The 12479-nt window shown below is 39.5% G+C and overlaps 1 protein-coding gene across 1 annotated transcript in view; it reads right to left on the bottom strand.

Moving 5' to 3' along the window:
- ADAM17 (ADAM metallopeptidase domain 17) overlaps window positions 1-12479 on the bottom strand; it is a 44501-nt gene that overhangs the window by 8647 nt on the left and 23375 nt on the right. The window contains exons 7-13 of the mRNA XM_027556105.1: window positions 12049-12138; window positions 10058-10171; window positions 8397-8541; window positions 8194-8282; window positions 5320-5472; window positions 3354-3553; window positions 2259-2362 (exon numbers count right to left, since the gene is read on the bottom strand). Coding sequence (XP_027411906.1) covers window positions 2259-2362; window positions 3354-3553; window positions 5320-5472; window positions 8194-8282; window positions 8397-8541; window positions 10058-10171; window positions 12049-12138 — 895 coding nt within the window. The remainder of the gene's footprint in view (window positions 1-2258; window positions 2363-3353; window positions 3554-5319; window positions 5473-8193; window positions 8283-8396; window positions 8542-10057; window positions 10172-12048; window positions 12139-12479) is intronic.

Here is a 12479-nt window from a genome sequence, read left to right as displayed (position 1 = left end):
TACTCACAGCAGCCAAAAGCAGCAACAATCCAAAATCCATCAATTGATGAATAAGAAAATGTGATATATCCATACAATGGAATATTATTCAGCAATAAAAATAAATGAAGGACTGATTCATGCTACAACATGGATAAATCCTGAAAACATTCTGAAAGCAGCACACATATTGTATGATTCCATTTACATGAAACATCCAGATCAGGCAAATCCATCAACATAGAAAGTAGAGTAGTGGTTGTCTGGAGCTGGGAGAATGAGGAGATTCGAAATGATAGCTAAAGGGTCTGGGTTTCTTTCTGAGGCAATGAAAACTGACTGGTAGGTGGATGCACAAACATGAATATACTAGAAACCACTGAACTGACACTTCAAGTGGACAGGTGGTATGATATGCTTATTATCTCTCAATAAACCTGTTACAAAAATCAAGCCAAGCAACCAAAGGATACATAAATTAAAAAATATAAGACGGGATAGATACACCAGACAAATAAGGACACCGTGACCACACAGGTAGCAAACTGAATATTAAACAATTTAAAAGAGGATATGCATAACTGTTTCACTCTGCTGTGTGCCTGGAACTAACACAACACTGTAAATCAACTGTAGTCCAATAAAAATTTCAAAAATTAAAAAAAAATTAAATCTCAAGGGTCAGAAAGGAGCATTATATAGTGATGAAGGAATAGCAAGACCAAGAAGATGTGGAGAACGTGTACCTGATAATACAGCTTGGAGATTTTTGAAAGGAATAACTGACAGAACTACAGGGAATATTGACAATCAATACACATAATCTTAAAACTAGCTTCAGATAGATTAAAGTCCTAAAGATGAAAGATAAAATTATGAAGCTAACATAACCAACTGTGGAAAATATCTTTATAATGATCCACAACTCAAAAAATACACACACAGAAACAAAATGACACATTTAATGAGAGGTTTTTGTTCCAAAAGGACGACAGACAGGAGGAAGGCATATGCAGTATTTAAACCAGATAGATTATCATGAAAGAACTCCTCCAAAGCAATAACAGCAAAAATTAAACCCAATTTTTATAAATGGACCAAATAAATGAACTAATTATGTGCAGAAGAAATCTAAATAGCTAACAAATATACAGATGTTCATGGAAAATGTAAATAAGGAGAAGAAATCACCTTACACTCAGACTGGCAAAAAAGAGCTACATAATACAGTGTGTTGACAAGGACACCAGAATACAGGAACCTGGACGCCCCACGGTGGCACTGACTAACCCATACTGCTGTTCCAGAGACCACTGGAGTGCTACCCTCCACGACTAGGCAATTCCATGCTTCCCTATGCACCCAGGAAGCCCTCATGGCTCCCAAAGATATGTGAGGATGCCCAGTGTAGTCCTACAGGCAGCATTAGGAGAGAAATCCTAGCAGCTACTGCTTGGTGAGCAGATAAGCACACACAGTGTATCACAGTAAATCACTGGAAACCCAGCAAGGACCCAAAACAATGAACTAGACACACACAGAAATACAAAGCAATGGAAAACACAATTGTAAAGACATGGCATTGAGTTTTCAAAAAAGATCTAATGTAGAGTATCATTTTAGCACATTAAAAACACACATGTAGAGAGTTCCCCGGTAGTCGAGTAGCTAAGAGTCTGTGTGCCACTGCAGGGGGCCAATTTGATCCCTGGTCAGGAACCTAGAGCCCACATGCTGCAACTAAGACCCAGTGCAGCCAAATAAATATTTTTTTTTTAATGTACAGAAAACAACAGGCTTCTCAGGTGGCTCAGTGGTAAAGACTCTGCCTGCCAATGCAGAAGATGCAGAGATGCAGGTTCAACCCCTGGGTCGGGAAGATCCCCGGAGGAGGAAATGGCAACCCACTCCAGCATCCCTGCCTGGGCTATCCCATGGTCAGAGGAGCCTGGTGGGCTATAGTCCATGGGATCACAAAGAGTTGGACAAACAACTTAGCAACTCAACAACAACAGCAACAAAAAATAACACTATCTCAAGGACATACACCTATCCAGGCAAATATCAAAGACACTAAAGCTGATGCCTATGAAGGAAAGGAGAATGGAAGTGAATGATCGCAGGTCCTGCAGTGACCAATGTGAAGCGTGCTGTGATCAACTCAACTCTGTCTGTGAGGTAAAAGGTTCGAGTCATCTGAATGAAACCCAACTCTGCTTTCAAACGCAGGCATGCCCATCTGAACAAATTATTCTAAGAGATCCACCAGGAGGACATACCTGTACAATAAGACACGCCTTTGCAAGTAGCGTTAATGGCCTCTTGGCACTTCTTCTGGGCCGTCTCGAACTGACAGTTTTTACAGCAAGGACTGTTCCTGTCACTGCAGAGGAAGAGCACACAGTCCAGGTCAATGGCCAGCATCACAACGCAGACTACGGTCATGCCACAGGCCCCGAGAGGGCAGGGCAGAGCCTCCTGAGGCCACCCACTCCTGCACAGACTCCCAGGTGCTGGCACCCCCAGACATGGTCCCTCGGCCCTTCCTGATGCAGACACGGGCAGCAGAGTGGTCCACAGTGACTCATCTTTAAAACACCTTGGTGTCCTTGGTTTTCATTCACTTAATAGATTTTTTTTTTAAGTGACTTTTTTTTAAAAGGGACTTCCCTGGTGCTCCAGTGACCTCCCAATGCAGGGTGCATCAGTTGTCAGTCCTTGGTCAGGGAGCTAAGATCCCTCATGCCACATGACCCAGCCAAAAATTAGAGCAAAAAAACAAAAACAAAAACAAAAACCAACCCCACAAGGCAATCAGTAGTTAAGAAACTAGGCAGCCTGGTCAGTACTTGCAGTGTTAATACGCACTGTATGCAGTTCAGTCTGCATAAATTAAAGCTGCCCCTCTACTTCTCAGCCAGGCACAGGGCATTAAAAATGGAACATAAGACTTATAACTTGTAACCTGTAGTAAGTTAGAGATTTGTAACTAAACCTTCCTCCACATTTGGTTTCTGTGATTCAACAGCATTCTTTAAGGCTATTCTACAGCACAGATACAAGTAATGAGTTTATGTCCCAGAACTGTTGTTATGAAAGAATGTGGCCATAAACCTCCTTGCTGAGTCATCTTTGTACATCTCTGCTTCCTTAGGATTCTCTGTACCACGGCATCACTACAGCAGAGAGGATGCAAGACCAAGGATTTGTCATGGAATGTCAAACTGCTTTCCAGAAAACATTTTCTTTGCTGCACAGGGGTAGACACACACTTTCACAGGCCCTCTAATGACTCTCAAGGCCCTGCGTTTTCAGCCCACGGTTCTGGGGATCCCTCATTAGGCGCCCGCACGCCTGCCGCACGCAGCCCTCACCTGCACTGCACACCCGGCCTCAGCGTGCAGTCGCTGTTGCAGCAAGTGTCGTTGTTGAGGTACATGATGCCGGGGTCGCACTCCTCGCCCTCGTCCACCCTGGAGTTCCCGCACACTTTGTTGCTGCGTTCCTGGAAACACTCCTGGGACTTGCTTTCAATGGTCTTATAGATGGACTGTTTACTGCAGTTTGAAAACATCTTAAGAGAAAAAAGGCCACACAGGACCCAAGATAACATAAAAATTCAGGTAAGCGCTTATTCTCCAGGGACAAACTTTAACGCAAAAGCCACAACCAGAACCAGCTTGAAGGCTTATCAGGTTCACTGTTGCCTTTAAATGCCATTTGCTGGCACCTTCCTCTGCAGGAGGCTAGAAACGTTATGTGAATTTGGTGAAGCCTAAAATTCTTCACAGGAAAGTAAGCCACACAAATGCGGAGACCAAACACCTCCACCAGTCAGGCATGAGCAGAGTCACCAGACTAAGCTCAGTGACTCAGTAGCCAAGAGTGGCCCCACTCAGAGTGGCCCCACTGCGGGGACACTGACCGGGCAGACCCGTCTTCCTAGATACAATGATCCAGGCCTGCAGAACACGTCTGCTCTGATTCTCTGAATTTACATCAGTCATCCATGTTTAAAGTGTTTTAACAGCTGAGTTTAGTAAGAGGTGTGATACTTCATATATATGTGTGTGTGTATGTATATATGTAGTCTATTAAATTAAATTCCAAATTATTACCTAAACGTCTTCATGGGTTCCCAAGATCTTAAGTTTGAGTTGCTACAGCTGACCCCTAGCTTGTCCACTTGATATGCAAAACCATAGAAATGACCCACATTTGGGCATTTTTCCTGATGCTCTAAAATAGAGTCCAGTTCCCAAACAATTTGAAAATATCAAGAAAAGCAGAACAAGATTTGGGTAAAACTCAGCCTGAGTACTTTTAGAGGTAGGGCCTCCACAGTCTGCAAATGACTACAATGGCTTCATCTGCCACCCAAACAAGCGCCATAAGACCCCTGAGGAGCAGAGAGCACAAGACCCTCATAAGACAGTATAAAACATACATTCGTCTCTGGCCACAGTTCCTGGCACAGAGCTCCTGAAACCTCCATAATTTCCTAGGTAATAGGAGTGTCTTTTGTTGTAATGAGCAGACTCTGAGTGGGCTCCTGAGTGGGCAATGGTCACCAGAAAGACCAAGCCATGGTTAGAAGCTTGGAATTTTCAGCCCCACTTTCCATTCTCTTGCAAAACGGAAAAAGGACCAGACAGACGTCTATGAAGACTTTCAGTTCAGACTCTACGAGTGAGTCACAGCCACTCTCAGGAAGTCTCTGAAGCTGTTTCTCATGTCCCAAGTCAACGAGTGTCGAGTATTCCAGACACCTTCAACAGAATATGATCTCTCTACTTATTTGACAAAGCAAATATTATTTACTGCATACCTGGTACCCTGAATGAGCATTGGAGACAGAGCTGTAAACCAGAAAGGCAAGTGCCTTACCCACAGGACACTTATATCTGGCAAATTACATATTTTGTTGCAAAAGTTTATTAAAATATGCAAATTATGAAGCAATGTAGAGCTAATATGAATGATAGGCTTATAAATGAAAGAAAAATTTAAGTGAAAGTCTAAGCCCACCAGACCCTGCAAACTAGGATTCCAGTGCAAGGCATTAAATAATTAACTTTCCATACAGCTCAAAGCAACACATGATTAATCTTGACAACGCACAGTCCAAATGAGCAGATTTAGATGGACCACGTTTCACGGTACTTGGTAACGTGCAATTCCATCCCTAGCTGCTGCTGTTCAGTCACTCAGTCATGTCCGACTCTTTGTGACCCCATGGACTGAAGCACAAATGGAAAGCTTTTCTGGGCTCTCTTATCATTCAGCATCATCTCTTCTTCCCTAATCACATTAAAAACAAAAGCGCCAGAAGACACGTACCTTATTGTTCTCGTGGTCGCCGCTCACAGCTATGGGGTACATGACATACTTCCCTCCCTGGTCCTCATTTGGGGCACATTCCGCCAGACCATCTGGGTCGTGCTCTGCTCCAAAGTTGTGCCCCAATTCGTGAGTTGTAACGAGGTCAGCTTCCTGAAGGATCACACAGGGAAAATGTTACTTCCTAACACCTAACCATCACCTGCTGTGGCCAGCTGGGTTCCTCTCTCTTAAATGGGACCTGATCAGTCAGATTCAGATCAACAACAGGGCAACAGCTGGACTATGACTTCTTCTATCAGTTACAGAAATTAAATGGAATATTTAAGATTGCATTGAATACTGTTAAGTAGTATTACATGGATGAATTTAAACAAAACATAAATTAAAAGATAGACTGGAACACTCAATGCGGAACCAAACACTGGCCATTCCAAAACTGCCTGGCACTGATAAACCAAAGAGCTAATAACCAATCACCCAAGCCCCCCGCCCTCCCACCTCTCATCTCAGTCACACTCCCATTAGATCTAAGTGTGGTGGGAAGGTTAAAACTAGACAACTAAAGAAGAGCAAAACAATGTTCCTTATCCCAGTGACTGAATTCCTGTCCAATGACAGTGACCTAGCCCTAGAGGTTCAGAATTTTGTTCAGAATCCAGTTGAAGGGTTGGTTGTACTGAACCTATCAGATCACCAGAGGATTTCTATCTGAATAGAACGGTAAATTTAGCCAGTAAAGCTAAAAAATTTCCCATATTTAACTGCATGAGATAACAAATTACTGATTTTTTTTTCCCCCTGAGATGGGAGGGGGGAAATCACTCCATGGACATGAAAATAATCTATACATATTTTTACAAGACACTGTATATTTTTTTAAAACGAAGAGTCCCAATTCTGAAACCAATGTGTTGAAGATTTCCATGTGTTAATATTAAAATGGTAGTAAAGAAAACTTTGCATTTTTAGCAAAAAATATTCAAATTCCAAAGGTTCAATATGGGGAAGTAATTCCATACTATCCTTTGGAAAAATTCATTACTGGATTCTCTAATCCACTTCAAAAAAACAGACTAACATTTTAAGAACTGCTTATCATATTTTCTTCTTTCATCCCATTTCACTTTTTTTTTTAATTCACCAAAGTCCGTAATTTATATTAGGTTTGCTCTTTGTATTGCACTTTCTATTGGTTTTGGCAAACATATAACGTCTTTTCTTTTTTAAAAAAATTATTTTTGATGTGGACTATTTTTAAAGTTTTTATTGAATTTTTTACAGTATTACTTGTTTTATGTTTTGGTGTTGTAGCCATGGGGCATGTGGGATCTTAGCTTCCTGACAAGGGATCAAACCTGTGCCCCCTGCATTGGAAGGCAGAATCTTAACCACTGGACTGTCAGAGAAGTCCCCACATAATGTTTTATATCCATCACTAAAGTATACAGAACGGTTTCAACACCCAAAAGAAAACCCTCTGTACTCCATCTACTCATCCCTCCCTCCACTCTTGGCAACCACTCATCATTTTATTGCCCCCATGGCTTTGCCTTTTACAGAATGTCATATAGACGGAATCAAACAGATTGTCTCCTGCTGCTGCTGCTGCTGCTAAGTCGCTTCAGTCGTGTCTGACTCTGTGAGACCCCATAGACGGCAGCCCACTAAGCTCCCCCGTCCCTGGGATTCTCCAGGCAAGAACACTGGAGTGGGTTGCCATTTCCTTCTCCAATGCATGAAAGTGAAAAGTGAAAGTGAAGTCACTCAGTCGTGTCCGACTCTTAGCGACCCCATGGACTGCAGCCCACCAGGCTCCTCCGCCCATGGGATTTTCCAGGCAAGAGTACTGGAGTGGGTTCCCACTGCCTTCTCCTTGGCTTCTTCTACTTAATAATATATTGACTCTTTGGGCCAGACAATTATTTTGTGTGCTTGTAGCGGGTGGTGGTGCTGTCTTGTATATTATAGGCGGTTTAGCAGCATCCCTGGCCTCCAAAAAATATATATAATATACATTTATGGTTCCTCCATGTGTTTATAACTTGATAGCTCTTTTTTAAAGTGCTTAATAGTATTCCATTATCTGGATGTACCAGTTTGTTTATCCATTCACCTACAGAAAGACATCTTGGTTGCTTCCAAGTCTTGGCAATCCTAATAAAGCCGTTATAAACATCCACCGGCAGGTTTCTGTGAGGACTCCTTTGACTACATACTAAGGGTGCCGAGTCCAATGTAACACCAGAGTATGTTTATTTTTCTGAGACACTGCCACACTGTCTTCCTAAGCGATTGTATTAATACCATTTTGCATTCCCACCAGCAATGTATGAGAATTTATGTTGTTCCACATCCTCACTAGCATTTGGTATTATCACTACTTTGGATATTAGCAATTCTATTAGTTTTATAACGGGCTTTCCTTGTTTTGATTTGCAACTGCCTAATAACATACAGTACTGAGCATCTTTTCATTATGCTTAGTTGCCATCTGTATATCTCCTTTGGTGAGGTATCTATTAAGATCTTTGGCCTATTTTAAAATTGGGTTGTTTGTTTTTTTGAGTTTTCAGTATACTCCTTATATGTTCTGGATAGCAGTCCTTTATCGGGAGCTGCAGATGAAGGGCTCCAGAAAGGATGTCTTTAGGAAAAACAATTAATACCAACTGGTCTCAAAAGAAGTTTGACAGCTGACAATATTTCTTCTTTATACTTTTCATATTTGTCACTAAAAATATATATCTGTTTAGGCAGAGACAAAGAACAGTATGCATTACTTTTTCAAAAGATAATCTACATAAATTTTAACTGCTGAGGTCCCACTACAATAAACTCAAAATCTACTCTTTTAAAACTTGAAGAACATACCTTTGTAAGGATGGTTTTACCATAATTTTTTGTGCTGGTCAAACCACTATTCAAATAGATATTTTTCTTTCCAATTGGACTGTAATAAGCTACAGGAAAAAAAAAAACAAATGGCTTGTTCAATAATTATAATGACATAATTATATCATAATCCAATCACCTTGCTATTCCCACATATTTCATACAACAAATGGAAAACTTACCCTTTGGACAAACACCTCCGTGACTGTTCGCTCTGGGAGAACCAACATAAGCTAAGCCAAGGGTTCCCATATCAAAATCTTGGTACGTGAAAAGATGTGCTAGGCAGACTTTAGATGCTTCTTCAGCAATATCAAAACTAAATTGCTTTTAAAAAAACAAAGTGTTCTTAATTAGATTAACAATTACATCAGACCAAGACAGGTTTCAACTAAATATTCCAGAATACTACTATACTGTACAACTGCCTTTTTTTACATTTTTTTAAAGCCAAAGTATAGTTGTTATAAAATACTGGCTATATTCCCGTGTTGTACAGTATATCCTTGTAGCTTATTTTATACGTAACAGTTTGCACCTCTTCATCGCCTACGCCTATATTGCCCTTTCCCTCTCCCCACTGGTAACCACTGATTTGTTCTCTATATCTGTGAGTATTTCTTTGTCGCCACATTCACTAGTTTGCTGTATTTATGGATTGCATATATAAATGGTATCACACAGTATCCTTCTCTAACTTATTTACTTATCATAAGACCCTATACATCCATCCCTGTTGTTGCAGATAGCAAAATTTCATTCTTTTTCATGGCTAAGTAATATTACACAGATACAGCACTCTATGGATCTCAAACTAATAACAGCCTTAATTCCCCTCAAGCTTTGAAAACCTGACTTCACTTCAGTCTTGTGAGACTCTAACCAGAGAATCCAGATGAGCCACACTGTGCATGGACTAAGCCTAGAAACCATCAGATAAACAAAGTGCTGTTTTAAGCCGCTAAATTTGCGGTAATCTGTTACAGCAGCCATGGGAAGCTAACACATTAACAACACAGAAGATAAATGCTATCACTTCACAGAAGGCCATTTTACAACAAAGCAAAGGTATAGACAGCGTGTGTGTTAGTCACTCAGTCGTGTCCAACTCTGCAACCCCATGGACTGTATGTAGCCTGCCAGGCTCCTCTGTCCATGAAATTCTCCAGGCAAGAATACTGGAATGGGTTGCCATCTCCTTCTCCAGGGGAATCTTCCCAACCCAGGGATCGAACTTGTGTCTCCTGCATTGCAGGCAGATGCTTTACCATCTGAGCTACTAGGGAAGCCCATAGACAGAGACCCGGGGACAAAAATGATAAATTGTATCTTGTCAGGACAAGAATCCATATGGCATACAGTATTTATGTTATCCTTAGTTACCAGAATAAAAACACAGAAATTTAAAATTTCCTAGAGTACTTTCAGATCTCCACATTACACCTCTACCATCTAATACATTTTTATACCATTTGGTAATTACTGACCTCAGAGATCTACTAATAAGCTTCAAAGAGACCTGAACTAACAAAATCATGTATAAGAAATTTATTCAGAATAAGGTGTATATCCATTTATCTCCTAAAGCCCCATTACTTCACTAGATTCGCAGAAATTTTACCATTAAGAAGCACTGCTTTCTAGCAATTTTCGCTTTCAGTTCTTTCCACCTTGCTTTCTGCCCAGCAACAGGGGAAGAGGTCACCACTGGATCAGCTGGGGTGTGCTGACCCTGGTGCTCACCACCTCTAAGACATCCCCTCATTAACACAGACATGACCCATATTTTTAGAAATCACAGAATGGTGTTAAACAGTATCATACTCAGGGTTCCATGACCTACCTCTAGCAACATCTTCACATCCCAAGCATCTTTTTCTTCATTTGGGTAACTTTTTGCCATATTGAAGTGCCTTTCACCAGGTTTTACCACTTGTGGAGACTTGAGAATGCGAATCTATACTTAAAAAGATAAAACACTTAGAACACTTCAGAAAAGTTCACAAGATTAAAATAATACTGCATTGTTTCAACTAAAAAAGACCATTGACCATTCTTAAAAAAAAAAAAAAAGTTTGAGTCAAAATTCCATAAAATTCTTCAATTCTAACATCCAATGATTAAAAACAAACTGAGAAGCAATATGGTATGAAAAATATGTCAAAGAATGATTTACAAATTATAAGTGTGCTCCTTTTTATTTCTTCTTTATTTAGTTGGAAAAAATTAAAACCTAGGTTCCATGAGCCTAAAATCATTTATTCCAGTGATTCAGAGATAAGAATGAGATGTACAGCTCTGCACACCACAGACATATGAGCAAAAAAAAAAAAAAAAAGGAGTTTTTCCTTATACATATAGCACAAATTCATATTAATCCTACTTTAAAAAAAAAAAAGGGGGATGTTGGTTTCTCTCCAAAGGCTAATGCAGAAAGGAACAAAGTCATGCTCAGCTCACTGTTTCTGGCATCTCTTCCATATCTGCCTGCCTGCAGAGGGGATACTGCAGTCTGCCCCCGCCCTCCAAGTGGTGAACTCACTGGGGTGGGCTCTGAAGCTCTAGTACTGGGTGATCAAGATCCATTCTGGGATGAACCAGGTGGGAGACCACTGTGACTGCACGTCTAAACCACATTCTCCAACCACCTATCATCAGCAAAGAAGCTGGTATTTTATCTCCTACCAGATCTAGTTTTTTTCAAATGGGTTCCAAATTCCTAAAGCAGAAAGCAGCTTTATTTATTGGTCTGCTAAAATTCAAATATGCTGCAGCTATTTTCAAGTGAGACTCCTTTATTGTATCATAATGGGATAATCATCAACATATTCATGAAATGAAAAAGCAAGGTGCAAAAGAGTACAACGTACCAGACACAGACAAACACATGCTATACATGCATAAAATATCTCTGGGGAGATGTGGATGAAACTAGTGACATGGATGTCTCTGGGGAAAGGAACTGGTTTGACAACAGGTGGCTGAGGAGACTTACTTTTCACTGGCTTTTGTACCATGTGTATATATTACCTATTCAAATAAAAACTTTAAAAAGGAAATGCAAAAGAGTAAAAGAAAATGGAAAAGGGAAAAATAATTCTTAGTTTTATACAAGTACTATAAAAGTGTAACATTTATTAAAAGTATGATACATGACTTCAAAAGCTTTTTTCTTTTTGTTCTCTATATTCTACACTACAGAACCTGTAATATGGCTACTTTAGTACAAACAACCTGATAAAAGAGATAATTTCCTTAATTTACATGTCAAAATATCTGTCCAAAGTAATAACCAATTTCAGAATACTTGTTAATAACAAGTCGTATCAATTTGGAACAATTTTTATTACGTGATATAATTAGGATGACATTAATACATCAGTGATGGACATCATTAACAGATAGGAACTCAGAAGATTCTTAGGAAAAGAGATCTAATGGTTCTATATGTATAAATGCCTTGAAAACATACACATAGCATTGTTGAATGAATTTTCTAAGGCTTCAACAATGTGTTAGAATTCTAACTAAAGACATTAAGCATAATCAAAAGTAAAGCAACACAGAAGAAAAAAGGCCATGAATTCAGAAAAAAGGAAAGATCTTAGTAGCATAAGAAGGCTTCCTGCCTAAAAGAAGCCTAAGAACAGAGTCTTTCATAATCTATAAATAGTATCAAAACACTTAAGTTTATCAGATAAAAATCACTGACATATCAGAATATTAATTCATGATTAAAGTAGAAGATAAGTTTCTGGGCTGTTAATACAAGTGACAAATATTTATACCACGCAACTTAGTTGAACATTATAACAAACATCCATTGATAAATACCTGTTCTATCTGTATTCCATAACCTTTAAAACCTGCATTGTCCCATGAAGTGTTTCGATAGATGTCATCAACTCTGTCAATTAGCTCTATCTGTGTGTATAAAAAGAGAGTAAGAGAAAGACATTATGTATATTTTACCATTCTTTGTGGTCTAATATAAGTTCTTCAGGGATTAAAAAAAAAATCAATTTAAATACCACTGTAAAAGTTTCACCAAGTAAAAAAACTGACATTAGGATGTTACTCTTAACGTTGACAGTTCTATCAAAGAAATTATTCCTAGCTTCAAACTTAAAATGTTACCAGAATAAAGCAGTTGCACAATTAACCCCCAATTTCAGGTAATCAACTGCATAAAGAATGGAAATATCAAGTAATGGGTTTTTTTTAAAAACTGCCACTCAACTATGGAAATCAAAATTAATAGTCAG

The sequence above is a fragment of the Bos indicus x Bos taurus genome, chromosome 11 (genome assembly GCF_003369695.1).
Source record: "Bos indicus x Bos taurus breed Angus x Brahman F1 hybrid chromosome 11, Bos_hybrid_MaternalHap_v2.0, whole genome shotgun sequence".
Classification (NCBI taxonomy): Eukaryota; Metazoa; Chordata; class Mammalia; order Artiodactyla; family Bovidae; genus Bos; species Bos indicus x Bos taurus.
The sequence above is the reverse complement of the archived record's forward strand: the minus strand, read 5'-3'. Positions and strand labels throughout refer to the sequence as shown.